Consider the following 19,175-nt stretch of genomic DNA (forward strand, 5'->3'; position numbering starts at 1 on the left):
TTCAGAATAGGCTGCAGCCTGAGTCAGAGGCCTGGGGAGTTCTTCTGTGTGTGTGTACGTGGCTCTCCTGGTGAGTTCTGTGTGTGTGTGTGTGTCTCTTGGTGAGTTCTTCCGTATGTGTGTGTACATGCATGTGAATGGAGCTGTGAATGGGTCCCATGAAGCTAATGTGGGGAACGTTCCAGGAGCACTTGGTCACAGTCAGGGGTCCACTCTAAAGGGTCAGGCTCCTTCACTTTTAAAAAATTTTTGTTTATTTCTGGCCATGCTGGGTCTTGTTGCTGCGTGGGCCTTTCTCTAGTTGGGGAGAGCGGGGACTTCTCTCCAGCTGCAGTGCACAGGTTTCTCCTTGCACTTGCGCGTTTGTCACAGGGCGTGGACTCCAGAGGGCATGTGCTTCAGTAGCTGCGGCCCCTGGGCTCAGTGGTTGGGCTCAGTGGTTGCTCTGTGGCATGTGGGACCTTCCCCAGACCAGGGATGGAGCACATGTTTCCTGCGTTGACAGGCGGATTCTTTACCAGTGAGCCCCCAAGGAAGCCTGGTCCTTCCCTTTTTTTTTTAAAGGTTTATTCTTGAGACATTAAAATTTCTTTTTCATATTAAAGTCTTTGCAATCTGCTGTGCGTTTTGTGCTCAGTTGTGTCCGACTCTGTGACCCCATGGACTGTAGCCCGCCAGGCTCCTCTGTCCATGGAATTCTCATGCCAAGAATACTAGAGTGGGTTGCCATTTCATTCTCCACGGTCCCTCACTTTTAATTGTTCATACCAGGGCTTAGTAATCTAAGCTAAAGTTAGGGATCCCTATACAACAGAACCCACCCGGCCATCCCCAGGAAACCCCAGAGCTGCTTTCTTGTACTGGGGGTGCCCTCTGACAAGGCCCCTCTCTCCTCTCCCTCAACTGTGCCCTGGGCCCCTCTGCTCTGAGGAGCCCTCAAAGCTCTGCCTGCTGGGGGAGGGTTGAGTTTTCTCCTTTGAAACTTGAGGTCCTCTCTCAGCCAGGGGATTTACAATGTTAACTGTGCTGTGGCAGACAGCTCTTTCATGGACTGGCAGAATGTCATCCACTCATTGGGTGGCACTAGTGGTAAAGAACACATCTGAAAAAAAAAAAAAAATCTGCCAGTGCAGGAGACATGAGACTCAGGGTGGGGTCATGCCTGGGTGGGGCAGATCCCTGGAGGAGGGAGTGGCAACCCATTCCAGTCTTCTTGCCTGGAGAATCCCATGGACAGGAGCCTGGCGAGCTATAGCCATAGGGTCCCAGAGTTGGCCGCTACTGAGGCGATTTAGCACACACACAGCACTCATTGGAGAATAGCTCCTATTCTGACTCAAGGTGCCTGCAATCCTCAGCTTGTTGCTGTGTAGTCACTAAGTCCTATGCAACTCTTTTCGACCCCATGGACTGCAGCACCCCAGACTTCCCTGTCCTTCACTGTCTCTCAGAGTTTGCTTAAACTCCTGTCCATCCACCCATTTCATCCTCTGTCGTCCCCTTCTCCTCCTGCCCTCAGTCTTTCCCAGCATCAGGGTCTTTTCCAAATGAGTCAGTTTTTCGAATCAGGTGGCCAAAATGTTGGAGCTTCAGCATTGGTCCTTCCAATGATTATTCAGGATTAATTTCCTTTAGGATGGACTGCTTTGATCTCGGGACCATACAGAGGAAGTAACCCCCTCAAGATTAATCAGGCCATTGTTCTTGAAACGGCTTTCCCCAGTGGTCCAGTGATTAGTACTCTTCACTTCCAATGCACAGGGTAGGGGTTTGATCCCTGGTGGGGGAACTAAGATCCCACATGCTGCTCAGTGGGCTCCCCACCAAAAAAAATTCTTGGCAAGGGCAATAGCACTAGGGTGACAGAACAGAAGCGACTCCACAGTCAAAGGGGTTTCAGTGTTGAGGTGTTTGTCTTGGAGATAAACCACAGCCTCCAGTTTCTATAGTATGTCTTTCCATGTTAGAGAAAGCAGGTGTTCCAGGACACACAAGAAAGAGTGATATGACCCTCTCCCGAGTCACACTTGGGAGCTCTGTTCCTATAGCTTCCCCTCTACTCCCATCATTCCGCATTTATCTTCACTCATTCTATCCTGTCAAGTGTTCAAGACAGAGTGGCGCCCCATGTCCACTAGAAAGTCCACCGCTTTACCCCCGTGGTCAGACAGCCAAGGCTTCCCAAGGAGCTCCTGGGCACCTTCAGTCCTCTTAAACGTGTGCAGCCGGCAAGGATGACCCAGGTTGCCGTGGGTCACCCCCCCGGCGGCCCTGCTGCAGCCCTTGTGCATGATGACTGGCTTTGAGCTCTGCTCCCCACTGTGGTCTTTGGAAGCCAGGGCGACTCACTGATACCACATAGTCCCTTTGGGGGGCCAAATAGCTGAAGCCAGGTTACTGGCTGTTGGTTCCGCTTGTCTGTCTTCCTTGGCATCTGCCTCCAGGTCCCAGTTGAACACCCTAAATGCTGATTCCACCCCCGGGAAGTGGGCATGGGGGCCCGTCTCCAGCTTCTATAATGTTCTAATGTCTGGACACTCTGGAAAGTGAAATGGGACTTTGCACATTATTGACCAAGGGATTTTTGCAGGAACTAATGTCTGTGGCGATTTGTTATGTAAGTGAATATTGAAATGTCTCCAGTCAATAATGTTCGGGTAACAAAAGACGCATTCATCCACCTGTGGTCAGTAAGTTGTTAAGAATGGCCTGCCCACCCACTGACCCCAGGTTCACGTTCATGTACACGCGAAGGCATTCCATGAGGCATTCCAGGAACCCTACAAATCACATCCCTGAGAGTGAGGTGCTGCTGGCCATCTTCCTCTTGATGGTCCCACGTGGGGTCTGTGTTGGAAACAGCCTGAATTCCAGGCTGGTATGGGCTTCCTTGGTTGCTCAGACAGTAAAGAATCCGCCTGCAGTGCAGGAGACCTGTGTTCAATCCCTGGGTCGGGAAGATTTCCCTGGAGAAGGAAATGGCAACCCACTCCAGTATACTTGCCTGGGAAATCCCATGGACAGAGGAGCCTGGCAGGCTATAGTCCATGGGGTTGCAAAGAGTCAGACACGATTAAGCGACTAACACACCACAGAGCGTGTCTGGCATGACTTTGATGGGTCTTACCAGCTTCCTCCTTTGTATGGGTTATAATCAGTGCCTTTTCTTCCCCAGGAGAATAAAATGTTCACTAAGTGGGGAAACAGGTTTGGAACATTCCCTGGACTAAATTAAGGGGACCCTCTTAGGGGCCCCCCAAACCCTTGGATCTGCCCTTTCAGTCCTGTAGATCTGGGAGAAGAGGGCTACATATACAGCGGTCACACTGCTCCCTCCACTGGGGACCTCCCAAGGGAGGAATTGCCTACTGAGCCCAGAGGGTGGGTGTGCCATGGACTGATCCCCCTAGGAGGTGTGGAGAGATGGGGGTTGGAGAGAGTAGAAGGCATGGGAACCAGGAGAGGTGGGATAGGTGACTCAGGAGTCCTGGGTGAGCCGGTGGAAGAGGAACACGGCCCTGGGTGGGAGAGGAGGCCATGAGGACCCTCAGGCTGGGGCCCCAATACCAGGAGGGAGGTTAGAAGTAACCCCACATTTCATGCATAGCACAGTGAGAAACTGGAATGAGGTCTTGGCCCATGTTCTTCAGATGCTGGTGGTAGAGATGCAGTTGGGAAATGGTGTTAGGATTTAGAGAGCATGGTTGGGCAGCTCTCCCCCTCCGCCGGTTTATACTGGGGCCAGGTGACAGTTCAAAAGATCATGAGTTCTCTCTTAGTGGCAGTGATGTCCAGCTATGGAGGGTGCACCCCAGTGGCACTTCTGCGTGGCTAGCAGCTTGGTCACACACACATACACACACAACCCCCCTCCCCAGCCTCCCGGGAGCCCTTGCTTCTAGTCTGTCTCCAGCTCCCTGGGGCCTTGCTGGCTAGCTGGTGATGCGGCGCCCACCACATCTGGCACCCACCACATCCGGCACCCACCATGTGGTCTAGGTCTCTGGCTAAAATCTGACCCAGTCCTTGTGTGGCTGGGAGCAGAGATGCTGTGGAAGAGGGCTGAGGTGATAAGGTCCCCTCTGATGTCAGTGACTGGAAGTTTCCAGTCCTACTGGACCCGGCCCCAGTCTGCAGCGAGCAGCCGCCTTGCTGTAGATGTGCTGGGGCTGGAGACATTCTTCACCCGGGGAGCGCTCTGCTCGATCCTCGGCTGCTCTTAGATCTCAGGATGAATTCAGTAGCCCTCACTGGCCCAAGGGGTTCAGAGCTGCCCGGTGGTTCAGCTGGTCTTGTCCCCCCTGTGTCAGTGAGTAAGCCCTGAGTTACAGGAGGGAGTAGACCCCACGTTGAGTGCCAGTTTGTAATCAAACTAAGTGGTGTGGACCCTGGTCTCCCAGCCACAGCTCTCTGCTTCAGGGGAGGTTCTTTCTCTTCAGGTTCCAGTAGGTGAATAAGGAGACCAAAGCTGAGATGGACACAGTAGCTTTATTCAGTGACCAGAGAACGGGGGATCAGGAGCTTAGTTAACCGTAAACTTCTTGCCCACCTGGCCAAAGGGATTTAATTTTAAAAGGAGGAGGAGAGGCTGACACTGGGGAGGCATGTGCACTAGTCTCCCCAGACAGGGCTTTTTTGAGGGGGGCCACCCTGGTTGCCCTGTTTTGATCCCTAATATCTGGTCCTGGCTGCTGGTGGGTGTGTCATCTAATATGCTAATATAAAGTGGGCATCCAGGGAGACTCAGTCTGGTGGAGGTGCCATTTATTACCATTTGTGTGTGTGTAGCTCTGTTTCTTATCTCGGGACCCTTTAACTTAGAGATTGTGTTCACTCCTGCTGAAGGTGGGGGAGTCAGGGTTGGGAGCCTTCCTCAGGGTGGGGGCTGGAGGGGTGAGAGCAAAGACCCAGGGCAGCTCTGGCACTGCGCCCAGGTCAGGCAGCCTCATGCCTGAGCATAGAATTGGGGTTTGGACCTGTGGTTGTGGCCAGGCTCCTTCTATACTCTGACCTCCTGGAGACAGATCGCTGAGGGAGGGAGGGTATGTTGGGGGGACCCTGTGTGTCTTCCTTGCTGGGGTCTCTGGGGACTGGCGTCAGCACCCCTCCCTTTCTTTCCCCAGTGACCCTGGACTCCCAGGTGACAGGGAGTGTTATTCATGTAAAGGGGAGCCTGCAGACAAGGCTGCCCAGAGGCTGAGGGTGGGCCTCTCCCTGGAAGTCCCCCCATCCCTCCCGCTGTAGGCCCTGTGTGAGGGGTGGGCAGTTGGTCATTGCTGTGACACGGAGGTGCCGAGCCAGCAGGCTACAGACGAGGGGCTGTGTTTATTGGAACAAAATATGCAATTCAACTGCACCCCCATTACCCACGCCCCCCCCCCACCCCACCACCTCCTCGACTCTGGTCCAGGTCTGGGCAGCCATGTGGTGGTCACTCCTGGATGTTCTGCCCGATCCAGCCTCTGACAGAAGCCACCCGGGTGTACACGCCCGGGAACTGGGGCCGCCCACAGCCATAACCCCAGCTGGTGACCCCAGTTAGCACCCAGCGGCCGGAGGGCTCCCTGCAGGCCAGGGGTCCCCCAGCGTCACCCTGAGGAGGGGAGAGAGGAAAGGTACTCAGAGCGGGCAGTACTTCCCCCGCAGCAGCCAAGGGTGGGCTGGCCTGACCTCCGTGACCCCACGTAAGTTGTAGTCATTGCCCCTGGGAGAGCCTCACTACCATCTGAGAAATGGGTTCAGTGCTCAGGTGAGCTTTCATCCAGCTGGCAGACATTGGTGGACACCTGCCTGGTGGGCCTGGAGAAGACACGGCCTCTGCCCCACTGCTCTTGACCCCTCTACCTGACTGGGGGAGGATGCCGTGGGGTGGAACCCGGCTCTCTAGAGGTGTCCGCCAAGGCGGGGTTCAGGGGAAACTCCAGGAGAGCAGAAAGCTGCTCTGTTTGAGGAAGTGCACTGGAGGTGGGGCGGGCAGCTGAGGGGCTTTGTGTCGTGAGGGTGGGGCCCCGGGGACCCCCGGTTCAGTTGCACAGTCGCTCACCGAGCAGCTGTCCACGCCTCCCTGCGGGAAGCCGGCACACAGCATGCGGCTGCTGATCTGTACCGGGTAGAAGCGGCGGCAGGTCTGCTCGCTGAGGAGGCGCACGGCCGCCTTCTGCAGCTGCCTGGCCATGGAGCCTGCAGGCAAGCGGCAAGACGGGACTTAGTACGGCTGTGTGCCCACTCGGTACCACAGGGATCCCCAGTGGGGGTCTGGGCGGGATCCTTCCTGATGCCCCAGAGGGGCGGCTGCACCTACCTCCCTCGCGCACAGAGCCCCAGCCTGTGATGACGCAGCGCGCACCGTCGGGGGGCCGTGGGGCGGGCTCAGGCAAGCAGATGGGCCGCACCAGGTGGCTGCGGCGTACTGGCCCCACCAGCTCGAGCAGTGCCACGTCGTAGTCGAGCGTGTAGAGGTTGTAGAAGGGGTGCTTGTGGATGCGCGCCACACGCTCCAGCTGCCCATCAGCGCCACTCAGGAACGGCGTGCCCAGGAAGGCTGCCCACTGCTTGGGGTCCCCGTAGCTGTGGGATGTGAAGGATAGGCGTCCGCCCGGGTCCTCACGCCCCTGCCCTATCGGGGGCTCCCCTGCACACGTGGCCGGCACCTGACCTCAGTTGAGTGTTCCTTTTCCCTAGAATTGGGGGGGGCGGGGAGGATGAGGGGCCACCAGGCACTGAGGTGACACTACACGCTGTGTTCATTTCCGCCTAATGTTGGGGCTCTGGTGGCTGGAGGACCCCCTGTCCCACCTCCCAACCGCTCCGACCTCGGCACTGTGAGGCGCATCCTGAGATGGGTGTTTCCATGGAAGGCAGGAACCCTGGCCGGCCCTCCTCCTGGGCACCCTGCCAGGAAGGGGAACTTCCTCTCACCTTGGAGGGCCTTTAGGGTGGTGCCAGTCCAAGACAGTTGGGCTGGGGATGAAAGTGTCTCACTGCCCCCCAGAGATCTGGCCGGAGGCCCCCTGCAACCCCGCATTTGGTGGGGGCTGGACTCACCCCTTGCAGCCAGGTTTGGGGTGGTGGGTAGACAGGGAAGGTTTGCGCGAAGGAGGGACCCGGGGCTGTGAGTGTGGGGAAAGGGCGTTCCGGGCGAAGGTGGAGGCGCCACGCTCTGAATTTTCAGGGGCTGGGATTGGTGAACCACCGACGTGGGCCAGGACCTTCAGGACTCACACGTCGAAGCAGTGTGCCGCCGATAGCAGCCACCTCTCCGCCACCAGCACAGCCCCGCAGCGGTGCTCCCGCCGCCGCAGCCACAGGCTCACCTGCCACGGCCACTCCCCGCGGCCCGCAGCGCTGCCACCCACGATCCGGGTCAGCGCCGCAGCCGGCGCCAGGCCGCAGTCTGCGAAAGAGGCAGGTGCTTGCTGGTCAGAGGGCCCGTGCCTCCTCCATGCCAACTGTCCCGCCCCACCATGGAGCCCTGCCTGGCTGTGCTAGGGCAGAGGAGTGGGGTAGGAGACCCACCTCAGGAAAACGCCCCACCCACGGGACACTGGGCCTGGTCCTACCAGCGCCTCTTCTGGTCCCAGATGTTTGAAATGCATTTGTTTCCTGTACCCTTAGCCTTGGCGCCGCACCTCCCCAGCTGGGGCTCCGTGCCAGGATCCCCTCCCATCCCGACTCCTCTCAGGCAGCCTTCAGTCCCCAGGAGTCCAGTTCCCTGCTGCTCCCAAGCCCTCGCACACCCAGCGGCTTCCCAGGAGGCCCTGCCTGTCTTCCTGGATGCCGGCAATGGGCTCTTTACCCGAGTCCCAGTGACCTGGGGTCCTTCCCAGGGTGTCCCCCATCCTGTGGACCCCCCCACCCCCAGCACAAGGTGCACCCTCAGAACAAGAGAGTAGGAAGAAATGGGTGGTTTCAAGGGGGTGCTGCAGGGCCCCCATCACCAGCTGAAGGGACGCTCAGGTTATACATCTGATTCTGTCCCCACCACCCAGCTGTTTCCCCTGCCCCCCTCAGCAGATACAGAGGCTGCAGGGAGCAGAAGGGCTCAGTGCCCACACCTGGAGGTGGTGACAGAGGGGGGCCACTACCTTGGCCCACCTGACCCTATCTGGAGCTTGCCTGGGACCAGGAGGCCTGGAGAATTCGGCCAAAGCTGCACCCCTCTCCTGGAAACACTACCCCACGTAGAACAACATGGGCCATTTCAGGGTTCCCTCCACCTCCCGGCCCCATGGTAAGAACTGTAGCTATTGGAAAATTTCATAGGCGTCACTGGGCTGGAGACCAGACCCAGCCGCAGGGTTAACAGGACACAGTGTTTTTCTGAGGGCACACTGCGGCTCTGCAGTGTCAACACCCTCCTCTGAGCAGCCTGCGGGAGTCGCAGCTAGCAGAGGTCCCCTTGGATCCAGAGGAATCACACAGACTCTGACCTGATTCGCAGGGGCTCTGGGCTCAACGTCCCACCTGTCTTAAACTTGTGGTCCCTGAGTGGAAGCCAGGAGGCACGGGGTGCAGATAACCCCCACCACATACACACACACACGTGGTCTGCTTGGCTCTGAGCTCACTCCAGCATGCCCAGCACCTGCTCTGTCCCCACACCCCACAGCGCTGGCCTCTCCTCTGGTGAGTTTCCCCATGGTTCTTTGGGGGTGTGGCCTGCCTTGTAGTGAGTCCATAAACCTGACTTTGTGGGTGCAGGTCTATGTCTGGGGACTTAGGCCGCCTGGGCTCTGTGAATGTTGGGGGTGGTGGAAGTGGGGACAGGCCCCATTCTCCCCCAAAGCCTAGGATACTGCCTCTGGCATCTGGTTCAGCCACAGAAAATTGCCTACAGTTGATGGGGCTTTTATTTTTGACCCACAAACACAGCAGTTTCATATGTTTCTGATTAATATTTAATAATGTCCCAAACAAGCCCAGGGCCACGTTCTCTGTCATGACATCTTCGGCTACTTACTGCCGAGTTGTCCCCACTTAGACCCTAACGGGATCCTGTGGGACTGGCCATTAACATGTGCATCTGCAGAGTCGGGGCCACAATGGGTTGACTTCTCTCCCCTCCGAAATTCCTAAGTGGAAGCCCTGACCCCCAGGATGAGACTGTTTGGAGATGATTACAGTAAAATGAGGTTATTAGTAATAGGGTGGGCCCTAATCTGGTACAACTGGGGTCCTATAGGTTAGGACACAGACACCGACAGAGGGGAGACCACCTGAGGACAGGGGAGAAGGCAGCCACCTGCCCACACTGCCATCTCCGACTCCAGCTTCCAGCACCGGGAGACGACAAACATTTTAGGCCCCCAGCTGGGTCGCGGTGACACACCCCCACGACAGACACAATAACCTGCCACCCACAGGCTCCACTCCATCCCCCCAGGTACCTGGTAGCTGGGCGCCCACCGTGGTCTTCGGAGCTGGGGGCAGTGGTGTCTGGCCCCTAGGGGTGGAGGTCACAGTTGTGATGGTCCTGTCGGCAGGTTGACTGGTCACCCTGCTGGTGGCCCAGGGAGTGGGTGTGCTGGCCATGACTCCCGGGACTGTGAGGCCTGCTGTCGTCCTGGTGGCATGACTGCTGGTGGGCATCCTCGTGGTGGGCAGCGGGGCCGTGGGGAGCAAGTGGGAGGACATGGTGGCCAGGATCCAGCCCTTGAGCCGGGTGATGCGGGTGTACACACCCGGCTTCTTGACCTGCGCACAGCCGATGCCCCAGCTCACGATCCCAGCCAGATAAAACACACCGGGTGTCTCCTCACAGGCCAGGGGTCCCCCAGAGTCACCCTGGAAAGGAAGGCAAAGGGCTGGCTGAGCACCCAGCATCCTCACTGTGGAAGTGCTGCCAGGCCCTCCCACATGCCCACGAGTGCAGCAGCTCCTCAGTGGAGCCAGCCTCACACCCAGGCAGGACTGCGGGACCTTGTGTGACCTGGAGCAGGTCACCCCTCTGAGCTGAGATGGCTCTTACTTTTGCCTTGGCAACAAAACATCAGAAAACCCTGAAGAAAAAAACAGCCCTCCTAAGGAATAATATAAAGTGGGAAAAAGAGGCAAGTGGTGCTGGGAAAGCTGGACAACCACATGTAAATCAATGAAGTTAGAATTTCACTCCTCACTCCCTACACGAAAATAAATTGAAAATGGCTTAAAGACTTAAGTGTAAGACATGACACGATAAAACTCCTAGAAGAGTTAACATAGGCAAAATGTAAACCTTACCAATGTTTTCTCAGGTCAATCTCCCAAGGCAAGAGAAATAAAAGCAAAATTAAACAAATGGGATCTAATCACACTTAACAAGCTTTTGCACAGCGAAGCATAAAATGAAAAACAACCTATAGAATGGGAGAGAATATTTGCAAGCGATGCAACTGACAAGGGCTTAATCTCCAAAATACACAAGCTCAGTACTACAAAATAACCCCATCAAAAAATGGGCAGAACACCTAAATAGACATTTGCCCAAAGAAGACAAATGGCCAATAAGAACATGAAAAGATGTTCATCATCACTAATTACTAGAGAAATGGAGATCAAAACTACAATGGAAAAGTGAAAAAAAAATGAAGTATCACCTCGCACTAGTCAGGATGGCCATCATATTTTTAAAAAATCTACAGATAATAACATGCTGGAAAGGATGTGGAGAAAAAGAAACCCTCTTACAGTGTTGCTGAGAGTGTAAATTAACGAAGCCACTCTGAACAGTAGGGAGGGTCCTTAAAAGATGAGAGTCGCCATATGATGTAGCAGTCCCATTCCTGGACAATATATACAGGAAAGGCGAAAAATCTAACTGGAAAAGGATACATGCACCCCAAAGTTCATAGTTCACAATAGCCAGGACATGTAAGCAACCTAAATGTCCACTGGCAGGACCGGGTAAAGAAGATGCGGTATGTACATACAATCGACTGTTACTCAGCCACAAAAAAGAATGAAATCGTGCCATTTGCAGCAACATGCATGGACGTAGAGATGATCATACTAAGTGAGATGAGTCAGACGAATATCATGTATCACTTATATGTGGAATCTAAAATATGACACAAGTTACAAAAACAGACTCTCAGAGAATATACTTGTGGTTGCCAGAGGGGAAGGGTCAGGGAGGGATTAACAGATATACACTACTAAACAGAAAACAGATTACGGATTTACTGTATAGCATGGGGAACTATATTCAGCATTTTAAAATTATGATGGAAAAGAATATGAAAAGTATATGCATATATAACTGAGTCGCTTTGCTGTATATCAGAAACCAACACATTGTAAATCAACTATACTCCAGTAAAATGATTTTAAAGCATCATGTTTGCTGTAGGTTTCTGTTGTGTTTCAAATGCTTTTCTTCTGATTTTGAAGATGATCCTATTTCTCTTCTTCAAAGTACAAATGCGTTGAATAACATTGACAGAGTCTCCTGTGTGGAGCCGAGATTTTTGAGATCGACTCACCTTGGCTGTGATGTTTTTCCTCCTAATACCCTAGTGAATTGAATTTGCTTTTTGTTAGGCTTTTTTGTGTCTATGCTTCTAGGTAACACTGGTCTGTGCATTTTTTTTCTCTTTCTTTATATTTTTTTATATTTATTTTGCCACATCGCGTGGTTTCTGGAATCTCAGTTCCCTAACCAGGGACTGAGCCCCAGGCCAGGGCGTTCCCTGGACTTCTTTTCCCTGTAAGTGTCTCTGGCCCTGATTGCGTGGTCTAGCTAGCTTTTTATGTTCTGGATCCAATTGGTTTCCCCTTAAAAATGGGTCACCCACATGTCAGGTGTGACAGGGTGGTCATTTACATACTCATGTATTCTCAGTTAACATGTGCTAGGCAGCCTTTTAAATCAGGACTTGTCACGGTCCCTCTCAGCCGGGTCCCTCCTGAACTCACCTGGCAGGAATCCACCTTGCCCTCCAGGAAGCCGGCGCAGATCATCCTGTCCGTGAGTGAGAAGTTGTAGAGGGCGCTACATGCCTTGTGGTCTATGATGCCCACAGACGCCTGCTGCAGGAGGTCAGGCTTGGTGGCTGCCAAGACAAGGAGCACCCACCCAGGGCCATTTACAGAGGGCTCACTGTTAAGCGAGGGCTTCGCTCTGACCACAACCGCACCCACCCACAGGGAGGCGCGGAGGCTCGTGTCCTCGCAGGGATGTATGTTAAGTCACATAGCAAGACAGAGGTAGACCCCAGAGCCCAAGAGCCTCACCATGGCCCACAAGCGGGTTCCCTAGCACCGTGGGTGCCCTGCAGGGGGCTACTCAGACTTCAAAGAAGGCACTAACTCTTGGTGGGGGGCTATGCGTGGTATAACAAGGTCCCCCAACTTTTTTCCACAAAGAGCCACATAGTAGATACAGTCCACTTTATGGGCCAGTCTCCATGGAGACCACTCAGCTCTGCTTTTGCTGCCCCAGGGGGCCATCTATGAGTGAGTGGGTGTGGCTATGTGCCAATAAAACTATAAAATAAAAAGCAGCTGCCTTAGGCCGGAGTTTGAAACCCTGAGGTAGTGGAAAGGTGAGTGGTCTGCAAGCAGGGGGATCAGAGCCCCAGGCCAGGGGGCACGGGGAGCTCACCGTTGCCCTCCTGCGTGTTGCCCCACCCGGAGATCACACACTTGCGGCCCACAGGGAACTTCTGGATGGCCAGCGGCAGGCAGACGGGCTGCACATACTTGTTGAAGACCAAAGGCCTGGCCAGCTCCAGCACGGCCACGTCGAAGTCCAGGATGCTGGGGTTGTACTGGGGGTGCAGCACCACCCGCCTGAGCCCCACCTTCACGGGGCTCCCGCCAACGCCCGACAGGGACGCGGTGCCCAGCTGAGCCCGCACCAGCTCCACCTTCGTGCTGCCAGGAAGGGGCCGCTTAGACTCCCCGCCCCCACCTCTGCAGCCCCCAGGGCACCAGGCAGAGCTGGGGGACCCAGGCCCCGGGGAGGGTGAGGCAGGGAGCCCCCTGACCCCGGGCCTCATTTCCTTCTGGGACAAGAAAGTATGAGAGGCCCCACGGCTTTGTGACCATCAGAGGTCAATGCTGCCGCCTTTGAGCAAAGGGGAGAGGACTGTCCCCTCAAATACTTGGCCCCTGTGTCCCCTACAGACAAGGCTCCTCCCGGAAGCTGCTCCCCCAGAGTCCCCTACTTCTTCACGCTGCCCCCCAACCACCTCACCCCATCTGCATCTAGACGTGAGCCTGGTGGGGAGGGGAGGCCGCTCCCCCCGCCAGCCCTCGGTCCTGAGTGGTCTCTGAGCACGTGGGGATTTGATGGTGGGGGACCTGCCCGGTGATATCGGGGGAGTCAAGGGGGCCTTACTGGTTGAAGCAGTGGGCGGCAGACAGCAGCCAGCGGTCCCCCACCACGGTGGCTCCGCAGAAGTGCCGCGAGCCCTCCTTCAGGCTGACCTGCCAAGGCACCTCCCCCAAGGAGGCCCCAAGCCCCCCCACGATCCGAGTGGGCTTCTCCAGCGCTGGTCTGGCCCCACACTCTGCAGGGACAAGACAGGAGGGTCCAGGCACCTCAGCCTGCTGGCGTCAGGACCACCCTGGTTCCAGGGGGACCCCGGGTCTCTGGCTGGGAAGTGGCACATCACACAGATGAGGAAACCGAGACTTAAGGAGCCCTAAGTGCTCGTCCAGCGGGGGATGTGGGTGAGAAGAGAAGGCAAGTTCGTAAAGGCCCCGGTCCTACCAGCCTCAGCGCAGCAGACACACATCTGCAGCCCCTACAGCACAACCCAGGCGGCTCAATGGACAGAGCTGGTTATATGGAGCTGGGGGCAGGGCAGGTGCAGGCGGTATTTAAATGAGGCAGAGTTTGGATTGGTTCTCAGCCTCGCAGGTCTGTGGGACCATAAAGAGGGGTCAGCATCAGATGGGGCAATGGGATCCTGGACGTGGGTCCTCGGAAACCACATGGTCCAGACAGGTGGAGAGTGCATATGCTGCCTGTGGGTGCCATGTCTGTGATAGCCTCAACTCAGCTTCTCTCTGACCCTGCCCACCCCCACATTGGTCACTGGCCCCCTGCTGAACCTTCAGGATATTCTGAGTACACCCTCCTGGATGGCCTGAGTTTTGCTGATGCTCAGTGACATCTGACTCTGCAACCCCATGGACTGTACCCACCAGGCTCCTCTGTCCATGGGATTCTCCAGGCAAGAATACTGGAGTGGGTTGCCATTTCCTTCTCCAGGGGATTTTCCCAACCCAGGGATTGAACCCAGGTCTCTTGCATTGCAGGTGGATTCTTTACTGCTGAGCTACCAGTGAATCGGGCAGTAAATGTGAAGGCTGACCACATGCCTTTGCCCATGCACTTGACAGACATCACTAATCAATCACCCATCTCTTCCCCAGAGTGCTTCAGAAAGCCAGTACCAAATCCATCCGACCCTGTGCAGAGCAGACACACACTGCTGCTGTCTCCCCAGAAAATACCTTGTGGCTTAGAAGCGGTGGCCAAGTCTAGAGGCATAGTGCTAGGGGCCAGTGTGGGTTTGGTGAGGGTGTCAGTCACCAGGCTCTTGGGGCTGGTGGGCCAGGCAGTGCTGAGAGTGGTGGAGGCGAGAGCCACTGTGGGGGCTGGAGGCTTGCTTGCAGAAGCGATGGTCTCTAGGATCCAGTCCCGCAGACTGGTCACTCGGGCGTAGACCCCTGGATGCTGGGCTTCCGCACAGCCGATTCCCCAGCTCACGATGCCAGCCAGGAAGAACCTGCCGGAGGACTCCTCGCAGACCAGGGGGCCCCCCGAGTCACCCTGGGAGACAGAGGCACACCCTCAGGAGGGGTTGGGGCTCCCCAGCCACATCTGGCCCCAGATCCAGAGCTACAGGTCACAGGGGGAGCCCTGGTTGTGGGATGTGTTTCCTCACAAGCTGAAAACTCACATCTCAGAACCTCAGTCTCCGCCTCAAAAAATACAATAGGACACTTAGACTCTGGATCTCTAAGGCCTCTTTCAGTTCCACCACTGGCAGTTAAAAACCCAGCCCATATAAACAATATCCCCTCCTCTCCTTAGCCCCATAGATCTTGGATAGTATCACCAGTGGCTTAGGAACCTCCAGTCATCTCACAGGCAGCCACAGCATCCTCCTGTCTTGCTTTCCTTTGCCTCCTCCTCACACCCAGCTCACCGTGCACTCTTACGTCCTTAAACACAAGCACTCTCCTGCTATTTCCCGATGTTTTCTCCAGTCTCCGCTCTCACGTGGCAACCAGAGCTCATTAGCAGCCTCTCCCCACCCACCAGGCCTTCGAAAGGACAGCAAAGATACAAACTAAAAAGGAAACCCACAGCCATGTGACCAACCCAGCAGAGGGTCTTGGTGGTGGACCAGAGACAGAAGACCCCCCCACTTCTGGGAGAGGGGAGCCTCGGGTGGGAGGATGAGGGGCTGTTCCCAGGACCTCAGGGGCTGGTGGGGCGTCCCCTGGGGCCCCTGGCCCCTTTCCCAGGTGCTGGGCTCACCTGGCAGGAATCCACCTTCCCGTCCAGGTAGCCAGCACACACCATCCTGTCGGTGAGTGAGTGGCCGTATAGGCTGGTGCACAGGGCCTGGTCCAGCAGCTCCACAGTGGCCTTCTGCAGCATTTCCGGCTTGACCACTGCTCGGGACGGGGAGAGATGAGGGGGGAGCACCCCAGGACCCCGGCAGTCCACACCCCCGAGCTGGGAACCTGAGCTTGTTTCCCCACCCCATGCGGTCGACCTGCTGCAGCCCCAGCTCAGAAAGGAGCCAGGCCCACCAGTGCCCACTGACTACCCTCCCAGCCTGGACATCTCAAGATTAGGCTCCTCCCTCCCCTCCCCAAACCTACCCAGCCTGAGCCCCGACTTCCCTGCTTGAAACTTTTCTTAGCCTGGCAGTAGTCCTATCTTGACTAAACATTAAACCAAATTAGGTAGCCTTCCCTCAAACCCTCCAGGGCATTTCCCTACCCCCAGCTGAACTGAATGCCCAAGCCTGGATCACCTATCCTGGCTACCCCAGGCCCTTTGCACATGCCATTCCAGCTGCCTACAAGGCTTGTCCCTGTGGAATCTGTCTGCCTTCTTCCTTTCATCTCCTATTTTAAATTGCAGCCCTCTGCCCCTGCCTCCCTGCCTGATTTTACTCCACTTGGTACGTCACCATCTGTCACTTTTCTTGTTTACTGTCTACTGCCCCTGAAATTGTGCTGTCCAACACAATAGCCACTGGCCTCGTAAGGCTATTTAAATGCAGACTGAAGCTCATCACGATGAAATGAAACGGAGAATTCAGTATCTCAGTCACGCCAACCCCGGTCACAGGCCTGCTGACTCCCTTAGTGGATGGCACAGACATGGCGGGTGTCTGCCACCGACAGAAGTTCCAGCAGGCAGTGCCAGCCTGGACTGGGGGCTCCGTGTGGGCAGGGGTCTCTCTCTGAATGGCCTGCTGCCCAACCCCTGGAATAGGGATGCCTGATCTTATATTAGGCACCACCATCTCAGGCCCTTTCCTAAAGATGTCCCCGACCCCAACTCCTTTTTGTTTCCTTCCTAGCACCTCTCACCATCAATCACAGTTGATCTGACATAGTTACCCCTACACTGATAGTGAACCTGCCCCACCCTCCCAGGGCCAGGCTCCCCTGAGACCCTGGTCACAGCCAATCCACACATAACCTCACGACAGTTCGTGTGTTTCTGTTTAGAGACACCTCACTTATCCTGTGTTGTTGATTCACTAACAGGGAGCTCACAGTCCATAGTGCAGCGCTATAACCCTTGCCTGAACAAAGCTCATTGAATACATGGATTTCTTCCCTATGAGACACATCCCAGCCTTCCTGCGCTTAGGACCCTAGTCAGCACGTCAGCTCTATGCTTGGGGCCTGTTTAGATTTAGTCAAACTTGCCACAGAAAGCACGAAAAAAAAAAAAAAAAAAAAAAAAAAACCATGGTGGTGAATAGACCAGAAAAAGGACACCAGTTTCCAGTCTCAGCAGAGCCAAGAAGGCAGGGGGTCACCAAGCTCCGCCACCTCATTGAGAAGATTCCGCACATTGTGGATGACCACAGTCCCCTACAAGTGTCCACCTGGGGGGACAGATGCATTTTCGCAAGTGGGTGAATTTGCAAATACCGAACTCGCAGCTAACCAGGCCAGACCATGTGATGTTTGCTTGGTTGTGCTGTGCTGGCATCCTAGCTGCAGGAGGTGGGTGCTTACGGAAGTTCTCCTTGAGGTAGCCCCAGCCTGAGATGAGGCACTTCTTCCTTGGTGGGAAGATGTGTGAGGCAGCCGGCAGGCACACGGGCTGCACGTGCCGGCTGAAGGGCAGGGGTCTGCCCAGCTCCAGCACCGCCACGTCGAAGTCAGCTGTGTCCGAGTTGTAGGATGGGTGTGTGATGATCCGGGCCACGCGGGCCCGCACCGTGCTGGCCTCTGAGCCACTGAGGTAGGTGGTGCCCACGTAAGCTACCCACTCCGGGGAGTCCTGGAATCTGCGGGGCAGACAGACCTTGGCTCAGAGGCGCACCAAGGCTGGAGCCGGGGGGTAGGGGTGGGGTGGGAAGGGTGGGGAGGGGAGCGGGGCACTTACCCAAGAGGCAGGTGCCCCCCAACTCAGCCATGGAAACTGATGGGAATGTTTTCCATGAAACATTGGCAAAAATCAGAACGAATGCACAAAAATTAAAACACGGTGCATGAATTATCAACATTTTAAACAAAGACAGGATCCACAGGGCCAGGATTAGGGTGAGGAGAGGAGGCACTGAACGAGGACTGGGCACTAGATGATACCGTGTAGCCATTTAAACTTCCTCGGGTGTGATGGTATATGTGTATTCAAGACTGTTTTTTAGTTGTCCAAATGTGCAAGGGTGCCTCAGAGGTGATGCATTATGATGTTTTCTACTTAATTTCAAACTGCTTGGCAAGGATATGTATGTATGAAGAGGTGTGGGGGGTATAGATTATAGATACAGCCAGATGGAGAGAGTAAGAGAGAAAGAGAATATGGTGAAATAGTAACAACTTTTGAAATCAGGTACAGTAAATCCCCTACATACAAATCTTCAAGCTGGGAACTTTCAAAGGTGCGAATGTGCCCCTGTATGCCAGCTGTTGTACTTTTCAAGGGACTGTACTGTAAGATTAAAAATGTTTTCTTTATGCTTTATGTTTGCTTTTTATGTATTATTTGTATAAAGAATATCATAAACCTATTACAGTACAGTAGCATATAACCGACTGTGTTAGCTGGGTGCCTAGGCTAACTTTGTTAGACTTACAAACTGGACTAATGAATGTGCTCTCAATATGGAACTAATTTGTATGTAGGGGACTTACTGTACAGGCATATGGGTATTTGTTGTACTATTTTTCCATCTTTTCTATTGAAATATTTTCATAATAAAATGATGAGAGGAATGAAATTTAAAATGATAAAAAGAAAACAACTCTTCTTGACCTGAATGTCATTGCTTATGTGACCTGTGTCCCCCAGATAGTCTTCCTGGGACCAGAGCCAGGTTACCCTGGGAATTAGCGACCCCCTGACCCACGGATATTCTCAGGCAGTGGTTTCCCAGGGAAGTCCACGTTGCCTGTTGCCCTGCCCTCTCCCCAAGGACTCCTCAGATGGAAACAACCAACTAGCAATGCCTGGCACACCCAGAGCCTTCCAGAACCTTCCCCTTCCTTTGGCCAGCTCCGTTCTGATTGGCCACTCTGGTTTGTAAAGATTCTGACCATCTTCAATAACAACCAGAAACGACCCAATTCAAAACCGGGCAAAGAACCTCAACAGACATCGCTCCGAAGAAGACACACAAATGGCCGATAAGCACATGAAAAGATGCCCAGCATCACTGATCATTAGGGAAATGCACGTCAAAGCTACAGTGAGAGGTGAGAGGAAGGTTCAAGAAGGAGGGGACATAAGCATGCCTGTGGCTGATTCATGCTGATGTATGGCAGAAACCAACACAATAGCGTAAAGCAATTATCTTCCAATTTAAAACAAATTAATTAAAAAAACACAATAAGATGCCACTTCACAGCCACTAAGATGGTCATTATTAAACAAATAGGGACTTCCCTTGTGGTTCAGTGGTTAGGACTCTGCACTTCCAAAGCAGGGGACATGGGTTTGGTCCCTGGTTGGGGAACTAAGATCCTGCATGCCAAGTGGC

The 19,175-nt window shown here is 54.6% G+C and overlaps 1 protein-coding gene across 1 annotated transcript in view; it reads right to left on the reverse strand.

Moving 5' to 3' along the window:
- Window positions 1–5,431: 5,431 nt before the first annotated feature.
- The window catches only part of TMPRSS9 (transmembrane serine protease 9), a 30,270-nt gene continuing 16,526 nt past the window's right edge, over window positions 5,432–19,175 (reverse strand). The window contains exons 8-18 of the mRNA XM_070373978.1: window positions 17,206–17,480; window positions 15,476–15,612; window positions 14,443–14,761; window positions 13,319–13,490; window positions 12,581–12,852; window positions 11,893–12,029; window positions 9,387–9,783; window positions 7,222–7,393; window positions 6,302–6,567; window positions 6,044–6,180; window positions 5,432–5,593 (exon numbers count right to left, since the gene is read on the reverse strand). Of these exons, the coding sequence (XP_070230079.1) occupies window positions 5,432–5,593; window positions 6,044–6,180; window positions 6,302–6,567; window positions 7,222–7,393; window positions 9,387–9,783; window positions 11,893–12,029; window positions 12,581–12,852; window positions 13,319–13,490; window positions 14,443–14,761; window positions 15,476–15,612; window positions 17,206–17,480 (2,446 nt within the window). The remainder of the gene's footprint in view (window positions 5,594–6,043; window positions 6,181–6,301; window positions 6,568–7,221; window positions 7,394–9,386; window positions 9,784–11,892; window positions 12,030–12,580; window positions 12,853–13,318; window positions 13,491–14,442; window positions 14,762–15,475; window positions 15,613–17,205; window positions 17,481–19,175) is intronic.

This window comes from Bos mutus, chromosome 7 (assembly GCF_027580195.1).
Source record: "Bos mutus isolate GX-2022 chromosome 7, NWIPB_WYAK_1.1, whole genome shotgun sequence".
Taxonomy (NCBI): domain Eukaryota; kingdom Metazoa; phylum Chordata; class Mammalia; order Artiodactyla; family Bovidae; genus Bos; species Bos mutus.